At 28.8% G+C, this 19,641-nt stretch overlaps 2 protein-coding genes across 2 annotated transcripts in view; one reads left to right on the top strand and one right to left on the bottom strand.

Annotated features, from left to right (window-relative positions):
• Positions 1 to 19,641, bottom strand: part of LOC148237000 (uncharacterized) — a 495,914-nt gene that overhangs the window by 315,127 nt on the left and 161,146 nt on the right. The window lies entirely within an intron of this gene.
• Positions 5,777 to 7,539, top strand: LOC148237001 (glutaryl-CoA dehydrogenase, mitochondrial). Its single transcript, XM_088183243.1, has one exon. It carries the CDS (start codon positions 6,031 to 6,033, stop codon positions 7,312 to 7,314), a length of 1,284 nt encoding a protein of 427 aa, XP_088039369.1. The 5' UTR covers positions 5,777 to 6,030; the 3' UTR covers positions 7,315 to 7,539.

Raw genomic sequence — 19,641 nt, 5'->3', positions numbered from 1 at the left:
ACGACGGCGTTAAAATGCAAGGGAGCCCCCCAGAAATCCCGACCCCATCGTTTTACCGCGCCCCTGCGGCCCTGTGCATGAATGATAAACTCGACGCTCTTTCAACGCAAGCTGTTAAAGTTCGCCCGTAACTTTTAAACGTCGAGTTGAAACAACACTATTGCGTTACTTCATCTCGTATGCGTCACAAAACTTCATGGACTAAACTAGTTTTAGTCAAAGCGTTATTTTAATGGAAAACCATTCACAATTATTGCTTTTAGTAATTTCTAACTTATTTGAAAAACAATATTTAATGATAAGCAGCTTATTCTGTCTCAGAAGTTTAGCTTCTATTAAAGCTATTTTATTAGTATAACATTTTAAATAAAAAACATATGTTCATCAACATGGTAAGCTTTTGATGAGAATCTAAAAATTTCGTTTCTGAATTCTTCCGATTAGGAACTCTTTTTTTTTTTTTTTTGCGAGGCGCCAGGTACAGTAAGAGTGCTGAGCCAACTGTCAGTTGCTCTTGGGTCGCCAACCAGAGAGGACAGCGCACTCATCTTTTTATTTACCTGACGCCAGGGTTTCAGCTGGTCGCCACTGTAGACATATTATGAAAATCTATAATAATTCGAATTTCTTGATTTTTAACATTCAAATCCAGAGCTAAATTAAACTAAAAATTGCTAATATTTGATTCCTTGAATATTATAAATTTAGCTGTGGCTTCTTTGCTAGCAAAACAGTCCACAAACTTTTGTGTCGCCCCACGTTATACTTCTAGGTTTTTTTATTGCTCTTGCTTATTACGAGCTCTTTTTTTATTTACACGACCTTTAAGTGTGATGTACGCAACGGGCCCCTTTTGATTATATTCGGTCCAACGCTCTAAAAATATGCTTTAGTACCCTCGGAAGTTAAACTAGCGAACGTGCTCGCGTAAAACCCACAAACTGCTCTTATTGTTCTCGAAATATACAGTATGCGTACTGTGAAGGGAAATTTTCAATTGAGGGTTGTTTGTTTAGTTTTACGACGTTTATCCGGCGTCACGCGCATCTGGGATATATAAAAAATTAGACTTTAACAAAGTTTCAATCGTAAATCTGTAGGCGAATCGTAAAGAAGATACGCGAGTGCGTATGACTGACTTTTTGTTTATCTATGTACTTGAAAAAATAAGAGGCGAGGATAAATGCTCTTCTTATGGTATTATATATTGAAATATAAAATAATTGGGACCATTAAAAATACAGTTAATACCATGATATATTTAATTAAATACAGATAATATTTATTAATATGATAAAAACTTTAGTTTTAAATTTTAATAAGCAATTTATTTTATTGTCAATGCCAATATAAATTTAATAATTTATCGCTAATAATAAACTTTATTAATTGACTGTTATTGAATTCATTTAGCTTGTTAACCTCTCACATTTCAAGGCATAAATCAAACGTTGAAACTTTCTGCGACTAATTTAAAGTTATAAAAAATATTACGATAAAAATGTTCTTTGCAATTCGTGTTCTAAATAAACTCGCTTTAAATTCAACGAAACGTGAATAATGAAAAAAATAACAACTCGAAATTAAAAAGTTTTTTTTTTGTTAACAGCTACATTTTTCGGGCAGCAGTAATTTCAATTTGACAGGATTGATACAGAATCGAAAACTTTACAAATTGTAATTTGAATATCGGCACAATTTATACAGTTCAAAGTTGCGACGACAGGTAAATTAAAAGGTATGTGTTTTATGTTAAAATAAAGATTTTATTCATCAGAGGGCAAAAGTGGTTTGGGAGTCTAGACTTTCAAGTGCATAAGTCTAGACTATTCAAAATCAATTAGAAATTAAGTAAAACTGTATCATATCATATTTCTGCTGAAAAACTTTATTGAAACCAATTGTAATAATAAAAGATTTGTATGATCAATATTACAATTGTTTTAAAAAGCAATTACTAATAATAATGTAATTAATATTATACAATAGCATAACCATTACTTTTTCAATAAAATATTGCTTATAATATATTACCATTTCGTATTTCACGTCACAATATATGATACTATACATGGTAACAAACCGCTTGTAGAGTTGTTTTAATAAAAGTCAAAAATAAAATTCGACCATAAAACTGAACTTTGTGTGAAGAGGGTGGGCGGTCGTCTGAGGAAATTGTCTTATGGCCCTGTTTTATTTACATACACACGAGACCGTGTATGTAAACTGGTCGTTGCGGTAAACAAAGTGGAGACCTCCAACCTGAATATATGACCACCCCTAAACATGGCGGTCAGAGGTGATGTTCAATTGGTAACTTGGTTCCGGTTCTTGCACACCACAAACGCGCGCTTTTGAATTACAAACACACTACATTTAAGAATAAATTACTGTGTGATTAAGGATTTTTAAAGGTAATTAATAAAAATATTATTAGAGACAGACATATTTTAAAATAAAATTAAATAAATTGTTGTGCTACATTTGATCGATCAACTTTTTTTTAACATCGTAAAAAATCAAATACCGATGTTTATGTAAATTATTTATTATTTTTTGATTACGTAAATTAATATTCCAGCCGTCTTAAAATCTACAAAACGCTCAAGTTAACTATTGACGACTCAAAATTAACTAGACCAAATATAGCAATTGAAGTGGAAATGCTAATTAGCTATGTTTCTCTGACATGAAAGTTTAGACTCTTATAAAGTCGTCCGTGTTGTTTTGGCTTGAACTCTACTGGTTGCGAGTTCAGCGTTTAAACTCTAGCGTAAATAAAAGTCAGTAGATATCTATAAATTACGCCTTATATATTTTCGTATTAATGGGGGAAGATCAACAATTCTCTTACCTGACTTTTTCCCTGCTTCCCTTGAATCTTTCACAATTTAATTTTGTCTATTTAGGCTAATTATAACGTGACTACTTAGGCTAATCGCTATATTAGTTTGAGTTTATTTCAGCTTAAACCGAATCTTAATCGAAACATATGCTTGGTTAGCCTTAAAAAAAGTCCGATTTTTTTCAATAATTTATTAGTAAATTCTAATACAATTCAATTTGTTTAATAATATTTTGCATATTGTAACGTGAATAGTGTCAAGCGTAAAATTGAGAATATGTACTATTACCAACATACACTTGAAAAAATAAGCTATTTATCACTTGGATGTGGTCCAGAATCGTGTTAGAATTGAAATCGTCAGAACTGAGATGCTATAATATAATACAAACAAGTATATTTCGGTTTATTTTTTCCTCTTTTTCTCACGAACATTTCGTACCATTTCAAACAAACAGGGCTTTATCTTTAAACGCACATTTCTTGTACTGAAACGAGGGGATAATGCAAAAATATACAAAAATATAAAGGATAAATCTGCCGGCAGCTATGTATAGGGGGGAGCTAAGTGGTCACGGTGCAAGATGTGATTTCCCCACGGACACATTTCCTCTCACAACTTGTTTTATTCCGCTGCATATCTTTCTCCCCATAACGCATTTGAATACGTAGAATTTGTGACCCTTTTGTAGAGGCTCGATTTCGATCTCGCCGTTTACGTGAAGCACGTGCGATGGGAATTAATAAAACACGAGGAAAACGACGTTTTTTACGTGAAAATTGTTTAACGGGCGAACGCGGCGTGAACGTTTAGATTTAATTTATTTGCGTGGTTTTATTGTCTGAGTAACTTTATTATAATAATAATATTAGAGCGATATATTTTTATTAAATAAATTTATGATCAACTTAATTAATTTTGAGAGCAAAATAAAAAATATATAATACTAAATCGCTTTAATAATATCAGTCTGCAAGGTGTTGAATTTCCAAAGCGGAATCGAATTTTAATTTATAGAAAATATGGCATTAAAAATCATATTCATATCTATTAATTGCAAGATACTATATTAATAAAGTAAATATATTTATAGGTTATTTTAATATAAAAAAGTAGTGTACGCGTGGTTACAAATAATAATACTAATCTCATAAAATATGTAAAAAATAATCATTAATTTAACACCAATATAATTTTAATAAAATAGTTCTTGAGAATAATTAATTTAAAATCTATTTTTTGCCTTTTTGTATAATAAGCATACGCCTAAAGTTTTTTCATTATTTATTTACTGACTTTTAATTTAAATTTGTATAAATACCAATGAGTTGTTTGTACAAAAGGTTAATTAAACCTTTGTTATACATTTATATATTATATATAAAGTTTGCCTCACGACTTTTCTAATTTATATAATTATAACTTAAATTAATTAAAATCATATAAATTATAAAAGTCGTAAGGCAAGTTATTTAATATAATATTTTGTATTTATGCTATTTTTATCAATTATATTTTTACTGAGAATTTTTGCAAAGTGTATTAGGCAAACTGGTCTACAGATAATATTAAGACAATAATTTTTAAATAATTTAATTTATATTTTTAGTTAAAAATATAGATCTTACTCAGAACTCCAAACATATATAGTCAGTGAACGTCAAATCTTCCTATTTTTACACACATACATTCGCACGTGCTTGGTCCGAGTCACAAGAATAAAGTCGTATACGTCACACAAAAATACGATTGTGTGTTGTTTTTCTTTCTACCTGCACTTCAATAACGATTATTATCGGGAAACTGCAGCGTATCGGCATACATTGGAGAGTTTGTCAGAGGTTTACATAATGTCAAACAAACCTCCTTTGTGCAGTTTTCTTAGGTTTCGTTCCAAAAAAAATCTTTTCGTTAAAAATTCACTATGAAAAACTGTGATTATACCGAATCTAAACACAGTTTGCAGTTAACTGATATATTAAAAATTCGTACTACAATATTGCATCAGAGTTCTTTTTGTGAATGCGAGGGAGAAGCGATACATGCGCGTAAGAAAATTCATTGTCTCGCTTGTTCTTGTTGAAGCAGTAATGCTAATTTCAAGATTTTTTCGTCTGTGTCACATCCCACTATAAAAATAATTATTTTTGACTATTATGCACAAAATAAATTTAAAAAATTATATATGTATATGTAATATCATAGTAACTGGTAGTCAACTCCTACCGTGTGGTTGAGTTAGTTCCATAGTCCGTGTGTTTTGGATAAAAAAATGAAATATGTGACGCTCATTGTTTTTTACGCCAGTTCTTTGGCTTACGCCATCAACCAAATAAACCTTTTTTTGCAAAAAAAGGCAAAAAAACAATTATAATTTTAGTTTATTTTATTAAGGCAATATTATTTTAAAACTTACTATTAAAGTTTTTTAATTTAATGGTTAAAACAATTTTTATTCCAAACCTATTATTTACTATTGGTAATCGGATGGTGACGGATGTCAGTTAAACACAAATTAGATAGAAAAAAATATTTTTACTTAGATTGTCACCAAGAGACCTTGACCTTGATCTTGCCGATTTTGCAACCACAATTTATATAGTTTACTTATGAGCAATAGAAGAAATAAAATGTTTTAAAATATAGTACAAAAATATTTTTAATACAAATAAGAACATCTAAACAATAATCACTCGGAGCTGAACCGAAAACCGTAAAAACCGATATTTATTCCGAAACGGAAACAGGAACCGAACTGATATATATTATATATTTAATTGAACCGTAACGAAAAAAATAACGGTTCGATGCCCTGCTAAATAACTCAATTTAATAATTTAACGCCGTTTTGGCCCGAGAGTTTGGCACGCCTGTAATTTGTTCACGGTCAACTTCGCGTACAAAGTGCTAAACTGCGCATGCGCCAAACTCACAAGAGCGAGACGGCTGTATGCCGATAACAAACGTCATTCGGTCTGTCGTTTACGTGTAATCAGTGCTGCGTTCTGTATTTATCCAAATTGGTGGTAAACACTCGTAAAAATCGGATAAAAATATCTCCCATGGGACAGTGAACGTAAACGCTTCGGTTCAAGGTCAAAAAACAGTTGCGTAACGCTATACAGCTGACGACCAGTTTTGAGGTTAGTGTTCCATACTGGTATATAAATACCATAATACCAATATGTTTGTGCGCTCGCTCCTAAGTTTGAAAAACTGCTCTCAACTATTGACTAAACCGCAAAATTTGAGCCGAGTTCAGACATGTTTCAACTCAACTTCGAAACCCGTATTCAACTGGGAGGACGCCCTAAATCTGGAATCGCAGCTAGCCGAAGACGAAATAGCCATGAGGGACACGTTCCGGAGTTACTGCCAGGAGAAACTTCTACCCAGAGTGTTGGACGCCAACCGAAAGGAACTCTTTCACAAAGATATACTTACAGAGATGGGGGAGCTAGGTGTGCTGGGATGCACCATTAAAGGCTACGGGTGTGCAGGTGTATCGAACGTTACCTATGGACTCCTAGCAAGAGAAGTAGAGAGGGTCGACTCTGCATACAGATCGGCGTTTAGCGTCCAGAGCTCTCTTGCAATGGGTGCCATTTATATGTACGGCTCGGACGCTCAAAAAAATAAATACTTACCTGGAATGGCCAAAGGAAACATAGTGGGTTGCTTCGGTCTAACTGAGCCAAACCACGGAAGCGATCCAGGATCAATGGAGACTAAAGCAAAATTCGACCCTAAAACAAAGACATACGCGATATCTGGCTCTAAAACGTGGATCACTAGCTCTCCTATAGCTGATGTTATGATCATATGGGCGAAAGTAGACGGTGGAATCATAAAAGGATTCATAATAGATCGATCAGAAGTCAAATCAGGTCTAGCTACACCTAAAATAGAAGGCAAGTTTTCACTGAGAGCGTCCGATACCGGCATGATATTGATGGACGATGTCATTGTTTCCGAAGAGAACTTATTACCTAACGTTCAAGGGTTGAAAGGTCCCTTTGGGTGTTTGAACAATGCCAGATACGGTATTGCGTGGGGGGCTTTGGGCGCTGCTGAAGCATGTCTCGAGATTGCCAGACGCTATACTTTAGATAGGAAACAGTTCGGAAGACCGCTAGCTGCTAATCAGATAATACAAAAGAAGTTGGCCGACATGCTTACCGATATCAGCCTGGCTCTACATGGCTGCCTTCAAGTTGGCAGGCTCAAGGACGAGGGCCTCGCCCACCCCGATATGATATCCTTGATCAAGAGGAACTCGTGCGGAAAGGCGCTGGATATTGCAAGAGTCGCGAGGGATATGCTAGGGGGCAACGGAATTTCTGATGAATACCACATCATTAGGCACGCCATGAACTTGGAAGCGGTCAACACGTATGAAGGAACACACGATATTCACGCTTTGATCTTGGGCAGGGCCATCACCGGAATACCTGCGTTCGCCTCTTGAATAGTCCGTAATATCAACGGGACGAGTTTCCGCGTAGATTATGCCTATGAGCACAATGAACATGTACGGGACTGCATTTAATTAATACGCTTGCCATTGTATGGTATTGAGTGGCGAACTGCAGTGATGCGAATATGTCATATTCTCGAAACTATACCACCTTACAATTTTAATAATCTGTGTATATAATTATAGTCATAAATAAAATTTATATATTTTAAACGATATCTTTGTGTGTATTATTTTATAGTAACAAGATAAAAAATGACATTCAATTTAAGACAATAAGATTAAGATACTCGTTTATAACAGGTCTTTTAAACCAAATATTATTATTATTTTTAAAGTTTTTTTAATTATAAATAAAAAAATATTTGTACGTGAATAAATCGTTGTAGCGTAAAAAAAATTTACTACATCATCTTGAAATAAATAATAATTTATTTTTCTATATATTAATATAGTTTTTTTTTTATACACACATATAGTTTAAATAAACAAAGAATAATGATATATATATATATATATATATATATATATATATATATATATATATATATATATATATATATAAAACCAGATCATTATACATTTATATTTTACTATATACATTACATTAATTACATTACATACAAAGACTAAAAATATATTTTTTAAATTCCAGTAAAATTTATTAAAAAGGTAATTTATCATTGCTGTTATTTTCTCTGAAGGTTATATTTCAAAATATATTAATGCATCAAGTGTTTTATATTTTATAAAACTTTTGATGAAAAATTGTAAGCAGTGAAAATATTATTATAATTTGAGTCATTATATATCAATTTAAAGTCCACAATCAAGATTCAATTTTTAAATGAAACCAATGTAAAATGTCAAAGAAATATTTCAGAACCACTCTTGCTTCGTCTTTTGTCCATGAGCATCAGACAATTTTAATATCTGAATTTGGTTATCATAAAAACACGTAAAACGACTCACCCGTCCCAATATATTGTTAACAGCAAAACTGTGATTCTACTATAAGTCAAAAGATTATTAAAACCTTTATATAGTGATGACCATTGTAAACTCTCGCGTATTATAAACTTGAAAGCATCATAATTTTTTTTATAATATTCTATTAACCCAGATATGCCCAGCAAATTTTGTTCTCTTAAAATTTTATTTTGATCAATGAATTTGCTTTATATATATATATAAAATCAATATAAAAAAAAAAAAAAAAAAATTAATCGCCATTAGTTTTCCGGAAAAATGCCATCCTACCTGTAGGTCAGTGGGCAATGGGGTATTAAAAAATAATAAAAAAATTAAGATATTTCATATATTACAACACATTTAATAGTTGTTAATATGTATATTGTCACAAAATTATCAATAATAAATTTTAACATATAAAAATATTAAAAAAAATAAAAAATTTGCTTTATGGTAATCGATAAAACATTTAGTGTGCAATCCAACATCACATTTTCTACACCTTGTCATACATTTACAGTGGCAATGTGCACATTTGGTTTGTTTTTGATGAATTATAATTAGATGGTCCATTCTATCGTATCGTATGTCAATATTTTTTTTTGCAGATACTCGTCCTTTTACATGTTGTGAATTTTGTCCATATCCTTCTAATATGTTGGTCACAATTCGCCTACAGAAATTCAAATTATCTGATCTTTCGCCCATTGTTTTATAAATTTGCCATGCGTTTTGTTCTGCAGTATCAAGAATATGTGTAATAATGGGAAAATATCATTTTTTCCTCTTATAGATGTTTTATATAAACTTACGTTCTGATCAACACGATCTATTCCACCCATAAATTCATTGTATCGATTGAAGTCATTTGTCTAGGATACCTTTATAAATTTACGGTCTTTTTGAGAATACCTAGTATAAAATCATTAACAAATAATTTAATTATGAGACCATCAATAAATAAGACAAAAATATCCATCGGACTTAGATTATTATTTACAAAGTGCATATTTGGCCATTTTTCATATGTAGGTTCTAATATCAGCTAATTTCTATTCTACTATTTTTTTCTTCCTTCTTGCTAATTTGGTTTTCTCTTTAGAAATAATGGAAAAAGGAACGTTGAAATCACTATCACTATCACTAAAATTGTTTCTCTTCACTTGTTCACCTTCAGACAATAGTTGGCCGGTAGAAAGACTGTTTATTGAGTTTTCATCTTTATTTCCATCATCTTCGTCAGTTAAATTTCCATCATCTTCGTCAGTTATATCTTCACAACTATTTATCGGAGGCAGTATATTAATTATATTTTTATCCTGGTTTGCATTTCTCAAATATTTTACGATCTTGTGTAATTTCATATTCCTAAAAAATAAAAATAAAAAAGCCGCTTCCCACTGTCCCATGTGTAGGACAACGATGTTTGGTACCAATTTACTACAATAACCGATGTATCAATAAACAAAATACTTTCAGAAACTATTTGCTTAGACTAATAATAAACTGAAAACATTTATTTTATAAAAATATAATAAAAAGAAACTCACTTTGGACGACTCATTATCAATAATTTCGACGCGAAAAAAACAGCATAACTTCAACAGACGACAAACAACACTATACTTAACAATATTCCGGATTTTATTGTTTAGGATTTATTATTAGACCCTTTTTATGAGTTCATTCACGTTTTGACTCGTGTAAAAGTAATAAAAACGTCATAATTATAAAAAACAGTGACACAAGTTTAGTGTCCTACCCATGGGACAGTGGGCATATCTGGGTTAATGAAACAACTAATTTGCTCTTTTCATGTTTGTGAAAACTAAAAACTAAATATGTTTTATTACTTTCTAATCGATAATTTACAATAATTATCTAATCAAATAATTTATTCTGTGTAATAATATTATTATTTTAGTATATGTTTGCTATAAAACATTTATGCTCTCTTCCCATTTTTCTTTATGATCTTTTAAACGGAATTTTTAATTTTTATATACAATTTTTTTTTGAACATTATATATTTTATTTGAATTTTTATTTTTAACTCATATCTTTTTATTAAATTTTGTAGCGACTTGGTGTTTTTTTAGTCGCTGCTTTTTTGAAACTAAGTAGCGAATAAGGAATAAATATTTTACTTTTTTTATAAAATATATTTGTATTTTTTATAACTTATATTTTTACCACTTTAAATGCCTACTTTTTTTAAACGTATTTATGATTTTTTATATAATAAAATAGCTGTTATTTTAAACGGATCAGGTTAATCAAAACACTTTGTGAAGATATTCATTAGTTATTTTGTAAACAACTTTCACTCAAAATAATTTTAACCAAATTGCCATGAAACTTGCTTCAAAAATAACTCCTATAAATATATTGACTGAGTTTTTTAATTACCCTGCTCCGTTTTAAAAATGGCGGTTATTTTTAAAATGAAAAAATATAAGTTTGTTTTAAACAAATAAATGAAAAAAGTAAACATGTAAAAAAATGTTAAAAAAAAAGGTTTTTTTTTCATTTGTATGGATTTTTAATGACACGATGACTATCGCTAATTTTTATTAAATTATCATAAAATAACTCATAAACATCTTGAATAAGTTTTTTTAAAAAACTTATTCCGTTACAACAGTTATCGCGTCTTTGAAAACCCACATAAATAAAGGCCAAACATTTATTTGTTTTTTTTATTAAAATTTATATTTCTAAATGTTTTTAACCAGTTAACATTTTTTTTTTAATTTGTTTTAGACGAATTTATGATTTTTTTATTTCTTATAAGCAGCTTTTTTGAAACAAGATGTCGGATCAGGCTGGCGAACAAACTTAACCTATATTTTTACAAAGTCTAATTTTAGAAAAAGTTTCATGTGTCAAAAAAATTGTGTCCACAATAGCGCAAAAACTACCCCATCATTTTAAGTCAGCCTTGATTTTGGAACCCGTTGTAAAACGCACAGTTAAAATATTCATAGAGACAATTCAAAGTTTGCACGAAATATTTATGTAATCCTCGGGGTATTTTCTGGGACTTTTCCGGTGCCGATACATTTGCCAGACGTTAATATTGAATCGGAGGGATGGAAATATTTTCGTACTTAGCGCCGCGAGGATTACGTGTTTTTATTTTTGGCTCGTGTTTTGTGAGCAATATGTCTTGAATTTAAAAGTAGAAATCCTCTGCGGGACGTTAAGATTTATTTTGCGTTTAAATGAGATTGGGTCTTTTGAGGTAGAATTTGAGTCGATTAACTCTCACTTGCCAAGAGGGTGGGTTGGGATAATTTTTGAGGGATTATTTTTTACTGTGCATAAATATATGCGTATTTTTGTGGCTTCTGAAACCTGTACGTACCCAACATATACGAAAATGTCGGATAAAAATATTCAAATACTTTACAGAATATATGAATTTATATATTATCATTATAAAATATTTTCTAAAAGATATATGTGAATACAAATACAACTTGGTTCAGGAAGGAACAATTTAAAATATAAAAACATTCATGTATTTTTTTAAATTAAAATATATGGACGACATCAGGTGTAAAAAAAATCAAAGTCAAATTTTAGCATTAATTATTAATATAAATGTATTAATTAAACATTACAATTTTATTATCAGCTGATTGAAAAATATGTAATATATAATTAATACGATTAAAGAAATTTAAGATTATCAAATGCGCCAGAAAAAACTTGTGTTTCAAACGAAACCTACAAAATTCACAAAAAATTACCAAATAATGTTTTTAAAATATATTTTAATTCCTATCATTACCTTTAAACTTTCTATCAAATTATATTATATAATAATTGGCTTCATAATTGAGCATTGAAATTGTTATCGTATAGACGACATATTTGTATTTACAATTATTATACAATTGTAATTCGCTAATACTAAAGATATTGTAGCGATTTAACACACGCGCATCTGAAGTCCCGTGAACTGTACCCACGAACCTAGCAGCTATTGAGAAGAACGCCGCATTTCTACTACCCTTCTTCAATGTGCGAATTGAGTATATGGTTTACGCGCATGCCGGTGTATAAAATGCAGTGCAAAACCAAACTATACACATTTGACTCCACTACATACCGATGTTCGTACTACTTCTTCGCTCCAAGAATATACAAGATACCACAGAAAAATATACTGAATAAATGTTACAATAACAATAAAAATGTTGATATAAGCCTATGTTACTGATAATGCTGAAAACATGATGATAAATTCGCTTTATCTAGTTTTAACCAACGCGACGTGAATGACTTGAGAAGGATGGATAAAAGACGTTGATGGATATTTAAATCCATATTGATCGAAAGTGTGACACGGCAATGACACGGGTTTCTTGTTGTATTAAGGTACACAACATCGGTGTTTCTTATAACTTGTTGAATGCTTTTTTTGAAATATGAGAAGTTTTATGGTTACCTTAATAATTGTATATATAATTTATAGTTTTTTAATAAAAAAAAATTTAACACTAGTAATTTATTTTTAGCTACAGCTATACATATATATATATATATATATATATATATATATATATATATATATATATATATATATATATATATATATATATATATATATATATATATATATATATATATATATATATTATTATTATTTTATTTTATTAATTTATTTAGCTTAATAGCTAATCTTTACATCTAACAAATTTAGTAAACATATATAAAAATATATAAAAAATACATAACAGAAAGAAAAAATATACAATAATAAAGACTTAATATTATAATATTTTATTTCTATATGTACGAAGGTGTTTTTTTATTCCATTTATAAAACCCGTTATATTTTTGCTGTTTCGGATTTCTCTTGGAAGACTATTATATAAATTAAAACCTCCGTACATAATTCCCCTAGCCGTACTCGTTTTCTTATACTTAATTATTTTTAAATTTTCTTTATTTCTAGTATTATATTTATGTACATCTTTATTTCTTATTAAATACTTATTAAAATAGTGTGGTAACATATTATTTTCTAACTTATATATAAATACTAATACATTCATACTCAATATTTCTTGAACATTCAACCATTCTAATCTATCAATCATACTTTTACAATTAGTTAATCTATTTTTATTTAAGATTACTCTCATTGCCCTATTTTGTAACTTTTGCAACATTTGTTTATCTAATTTATTCAACATATTTAAAAGTGTTGCACAATAATTAAAATGGGGCAATATTATACTATTGTAAATTAATTTTTTTGTATTTATACTTAATATATTTCTTAATCTAGATAATAAACCTATTTTTCTACTAATTTTTTTTAATATGTAATTACAATGTTCTTTAAAGTTTAATTTTGTATCAACAATTACTCCTAAATATTTTATATTATCCACTATTTCTATATTAGAGTTATTTATTACTATTTTGGTACTATCATCTAACACATTTTTATAATTAATAAACATACATTTAGTTTTATTCTCATTTAATTTAAGTACATTATTCTTTAACCATATCTCTAATACACCTAATTCATCATTCAAATTACTCACAACTTCTTCAATGTTATCACCCATGCAATAGATCAATGTGTCATCCGCAAATAGATGAACTTTACATTTTTTTACGTTATTAACTATATCATTTATATATAAAACAAACAACAATGGTCCCAATTTAGACCCTTGTGGTACTCCATAATACACTAACCTCTCTTCAGAACATACATTATTTATCTTAACTTTTTGTTTTCTTTTATATAAGTAATTATTAAACCATCTCAAAACTATATCACTTATACCTATACTCTCCAATTTCTTCATCATTATTTCTCTGTCTATTGTTTCGAAGGCTCTCTTGAAATCCAAGAAAACTGCTCCAATGATTTTGTTTGTATCCTTAGCCAACAGCCAATCATTTATCACTACTTGTAATGCAGTTTCAGTGGAATGCTTTTCTCTGAATCCCGATTGTTGTTCACATATTATGTTTTGAGAAGTAATAAATTCCTTTAATTGTTTGATTACTACTTCTTCTATTATTTTTTCTATACACGGTAGCATGTTGATTGGTCTCATTTCTTCAACTTTTTTACTATTTTTTATTTTAGGTATAGGTACAATAGTAGCAATCTTTAAATTTTCAGGCATTTCTCCTAATGAGAGTGCTTTATTTATTAAATAATTTAATTTAGTTCCTATTATTTCCCATGTTTCTTTAATTATATTTATATCTAGTTCATCAGTACTAGTTCCTTTTTTAAATTTACATATTATGTTATGAATTTCATCTAATGATACTGATTTAAATTTACTAAATTTTACAATTAATGTTTTATTATTATATTGTACTAAATTACTAATCCTTGGTATTGAATTTACAATTTCTTCTATGCTCTCAATGTAATATGTATTCATCTTTTCTGCCATTATATAAGGATCTTGATATATATTTCCATTAATTTCCATTTTTATTATGTCGTTTTTCTGAGTTGGATTAATTAATTGTTTTATTGATTTCCACATCTTATTTGGATCATTTTGTATTTCATCTATCAATTTTTCATACCATTTCTTTTTAGCCATTCTTAATACTTTGACTGCCATATTTCTACATTGTGTGTATGTTTTCCATTTTTCATTAAAGACTTTATATTCTATTTGTTCTGTTTTTAATATTTGAAAAATTTTGTATGACTCATCTCTTTTCTTTATAGCATTTTTAACATCATCATTAAACCACGGTTTTGGGTTGTAACGATATTCCTTTTTAAAATTATATTGACTTTTTGTTTTACAATCTACTATATTCTTATAAATTTTGTTCCATATCCTATTAACATCCATATTATCTACATTCCAGTCACATTTTTGTAATTCTAATCTTAATTTATTAAAATTAATTTTTTTAATTATATCAATTTTTTTTGTTTTTTTAAACTTAAGTTCATTATGTTTTTCTATATAAATATATACAATTGAATGGTCAGTTATTCTTGGAGTTGATTTTACTTCACAATAAATTTTTTTGTTGTTGGTAAATACTAAATCTATTAATGTGCTCGATCTATTATTAGTCCTTGTATTTTCTTTGACACATTGTCTTAAACCAAATATATTTGATATTTTTTCTAATTTTGCTGTGTAAAAATCTTCACATTTGTTCCAATTAAAATTCCAATCTCCAATTAAAACAGTATCCAAAATTTGATCAAAACTCCATTCTGCAATATTATTTATAAATTCTATGAACAAATTCGGATTACTATTTGGAGATCTGTATGCTATACATAATATTATGGGAATTTTTTCAATAAAAATCTTAACTGTGATAGACCAGTATGTCTTATCTTGATTATTTTTAAATATAGTATTGAATTTTATATCATTTCTAATATACAGTATAACACCTCCTGTATGTCTGGAATTAGAATCACATCTAATTATATTATAATTGCCAATATTTAGTTCAAATTCTTCAATGTCATTTGTGATATGGGTTTCAGTTAACCCTAAAAATATTGGATATTCCTTTTCAGTAATTAATTCTATTTCCTCTTTATGTTTTAAATAACCTTGTGCATTGATTAATATCCCAGTTACTGATTCTTGTTTCCCATATGAACTTGATTTTTTTAATTGCTATACTATATTATATTGTATTTTATTATAGTAATTTTGCTCGTATCTTTTATAAATTGAACAATTTCTATCCATGGAGTTGTGTTCCACATTCAAATTAAGATTTAGTAATTTATTTGCTCTACAGCAATTCACACAGTTTTCTTTTTTGTTGCATTGATTTATTAAATGTTCTTCCGAACCACATTTTATACAATTTTTTTTATTTTTACATTCACTGGCTTTGTGATTATAACCATAACAGTTATAACAACGGTATATGAATATGTCTTCATATACTTTACACCTATCCCATTCAATATTTAATTTGCCTACATCCATTATATTTTTAAATGTCGTAACATCTACTTCAATAATAGCATCATACTTATTAAATTTGTTTTTTTTAATATATTTTACTTCTAAATAGCATTTGTTTTCTTCTACACATGTGTTTTGTTTCATTATACACTTTTTTAGTTGATCATATTTTAATTCTTCAGAAATTCCAATTATTTTTATTTTTGGTTTCTTTAAATTTCCTACTTTTATATTATATTTATCTCCTAGTTTTTTTACTGCATCTGTCGTAATTTTCGATGCATCTTCTTTACTATCACATGTAATTATTATACCTCCTTTGCTTATTGGTCTTATATTTTGTATTCCAACTTCTAATTCTGTTGGTTTAATTAAATTTTTGCAATCCTTTTTTGTCTGCTCAATATTTTGCAAATTTTTAGGTATAATTATCGCAATATCTTTTCCTTTTTTTACGATTTCCGAATAATGTTTTTTTTGCATTTTATTTTTAATAATGTTGTTATTTAAATTTAGTTTATCCTTTATATTATAAACATCTTTTCTAACTTCATTTAACAACTCAAATATTGAGTTATTATTTTCATTTTTATTATTTACATCGTCCTTATTATTTTTTAACACATCTAATAAATGTTTATACATAATATCAAATGTATTAGTTATAATGGTTTTTTTTTCTTTTGATAGAATATTACCATTTGATAACAATACATTTAATTTTGTTTTTAATTCATCCATTTCTTTTATTCTGTTTTCTGGCGTAATTACGCCCGCTATATTCACGCCGCTATCGGCCATTTTTTTATGTAACAATACTAATTATTTCTATCTTATACTATTTATATATTATATTAATCAATCTATTTATACTATTTATTAAATTGTGCTACTTACGCGCAAATATCTGCCGGTTTTCACCTCCAAAGGGGTTGGTTACCACAATCTTGGCTAATTGCACGGCAGACACATGCACATACGATGAACACAAACAACTATATATATATATATATATATATATATATATATATATATATATATATATATATATATATATATATATATATATATATATATATATATATATATATATATATATATATATATATATATATATATATATATATATATATATATATATATATATATATATATATGGTTAATATTTCTAGGAGTCGGATTACTCCGCGTACTTTTTTGATTCCGTGTGGAATCATGGTCCCTACGTTTCGGCCAGATTCGCCCGGCCATCCTCAGGGGAAAATTGAGAATATGAACATCCGGTGTGGGCAAAGCCCAGCATGTGGTTGTTCAGATCTGAACAACCACTAATAAAATATGTTATAATAATTAATGCATGTTGTCACTTGTTTCAGTTATCTGATTATTGAAAACTTTAGTATAATTATTTTACTACGAAATGTTTTAAAATATATCAAAAAATTCTAAAAAATATAAGAGTTACTGTGTTGTCCAGCAGAATGGTCTTGCAGGTTGATAGTCACAGACTTATTTTACTTCTCTGGTTATACATTTGTGATACATTTAACGATCTTTCAGATTAAGACAAAACACTACATGAAAAAATATATCAACAAAAATCTCTATCAAAGGGATATTATTAAAATAGCCTCAGAAAGAATAGCTGTCATTACGACTTGTATAGTTTATATTATATTTATTTTGTGGCAATCGATTATTGTTTTAACTGTATAATAACTTCCGCAATAAGTTAGTAAACAAAGCGATTTGTCAAGGATGTTTTGTTTCTGATGGTTTACCACTTTTAATGTCTTGTCTATTTGAAATAAAAAACTGGCTACAAACTAAACTCAGAAGTTTAGGTAGATGTTCTTCAGACTTAACTAAGGATTGAATTGGAATACTGCGATTATATTTAAGTAAGAACATATATTTACGCATTGCTAAAAACATCATTTCATCTTGAAACAAATAAATAAAAATGTGATTTATTATTTTAAGATGAACAAAGCCGATATTGTGCCGCATTGTAAACTCAATTAATTTTATCAGAAGCGAAAGAGCGCGTGAAAAAAAATTCTCTGACGAAGGGCCCGCAAACATTTCGCACAGTAGGTATCAAAACAAACAGGCGGCGATTTACCGGGGTGCTCAAAAACAATATATGACGTGTGTGGTGGCGGATGCGCCGTGACACCTACAGATACAGCCAGCTGCCACAAGCGCGGATCAATCACAAAGGTAAACACGAACAGAAATTAATATCCGGGAAAACTAAGTGCAAACAAAGCCTCCGGGCTTCTGGGTGGGTGGCGGAGCCTCCGTGGCCCCCCATCCGGGTGTATATTTCGCCCGGGCGAAACTCTTATTTTAAACTCTGCGAAAGCAAACGTTGCAAAAGGGAAAGATACCGATGTCAGCGCGAAAATGTTTGCTATCAAAAACACTCGCCTGGAGGGAAAAAACACGCACGCCTCTTTGAATTTAATATATAATATTGTAATTATGTAATTTAGAGACTGTCCGTCATAACACTAAACGTAAATAATAATAATAATAATACCAAATCACAAATTTAATTTTGATTAATAATACTGTAATAACTAAAATTGTACGTACCGTCTATCGTTTAAGTAGACGTCGTTCGACATTGAGGATTAAAATTAATAAAATATAAAATACTGTTATAACAAAATAGGCAAGAATTAAACCCAAATAATAAACAACTATTACTCACACAAATTAAAGATAAAAATGCTATATTAGTGTATTTAAAAATGTATTGGTCATTGATTATATAATATGATATTATATTTATAAAAATATATCAGTTCATTAGGGCATTTTTTTTGATACACATATTTTATTGTGTAACATTTTGATGATTTACTTTTTATTTAAATTATATAAATTTAATTATTCAATATAAATTAAGCTCCAACGATATTTTTATTAGTATTTTTTATGCACATATGACCTAGATGTTAAGCGGCCAACATAACTGCCACCTAGTACGTGAAAATTGCTCGAAAAAGTTTGCTGCCAACTGTCAAATGTTAAACGAAAAAGGTAAAATATTTTAGTTCAGCACATTTTGAAACGCCACATCGATCTCCATAATTTATAAACCGAAAATATTACATTTTATATACCCTCAATGTCAAAACATCGAATAATATAAATCTTCAAAGAGAGAATCAAAATGGCGGCCATTGAATTTATATTGGGTGTAATAAAAAAGTATATGCTAAATATTGACTAGATATAATCGACATTACGACATAACACTATTTTATGTACTAGAAACTGTCAGTTTAACAGGGCTGTAAAATTCATCATATAATATAATTTTATGATAATAATTTAAATATACATATATAAAAGAGGTTTCTAAAATGAGTAGAAAGTT

Source organism: Plectrocnemia conspersa, unplaced genomic scaffold (genome assembly GCF_051122295.1).
Source record: "Plectrocnemia conspersa isolate PC_06_02 unplaced genomic scaffold, ASM5112229v1 ptg000003l, whole genome shotgun sequence".
NCBI lineage: Eukaryota > Metazoa > Arthropoda > Insecta > Trichoptera > Polycentropodidae > Plectrocnemia > Plectrocnemia conspersa.
This window is presented reverse-complemented; position numbering and strand designations above follow the sequence as displayed.

Bases quoted from the DNA above. Each gene is read 5' to 3' on its own strand.
- LOC148237001 (XM_088183243.1), top strand. From the start codon at position 6,031: ATGTTTGTGCGCTCGCTCCTAAGTTTGAAAAACTGCTCTCAACTATTG.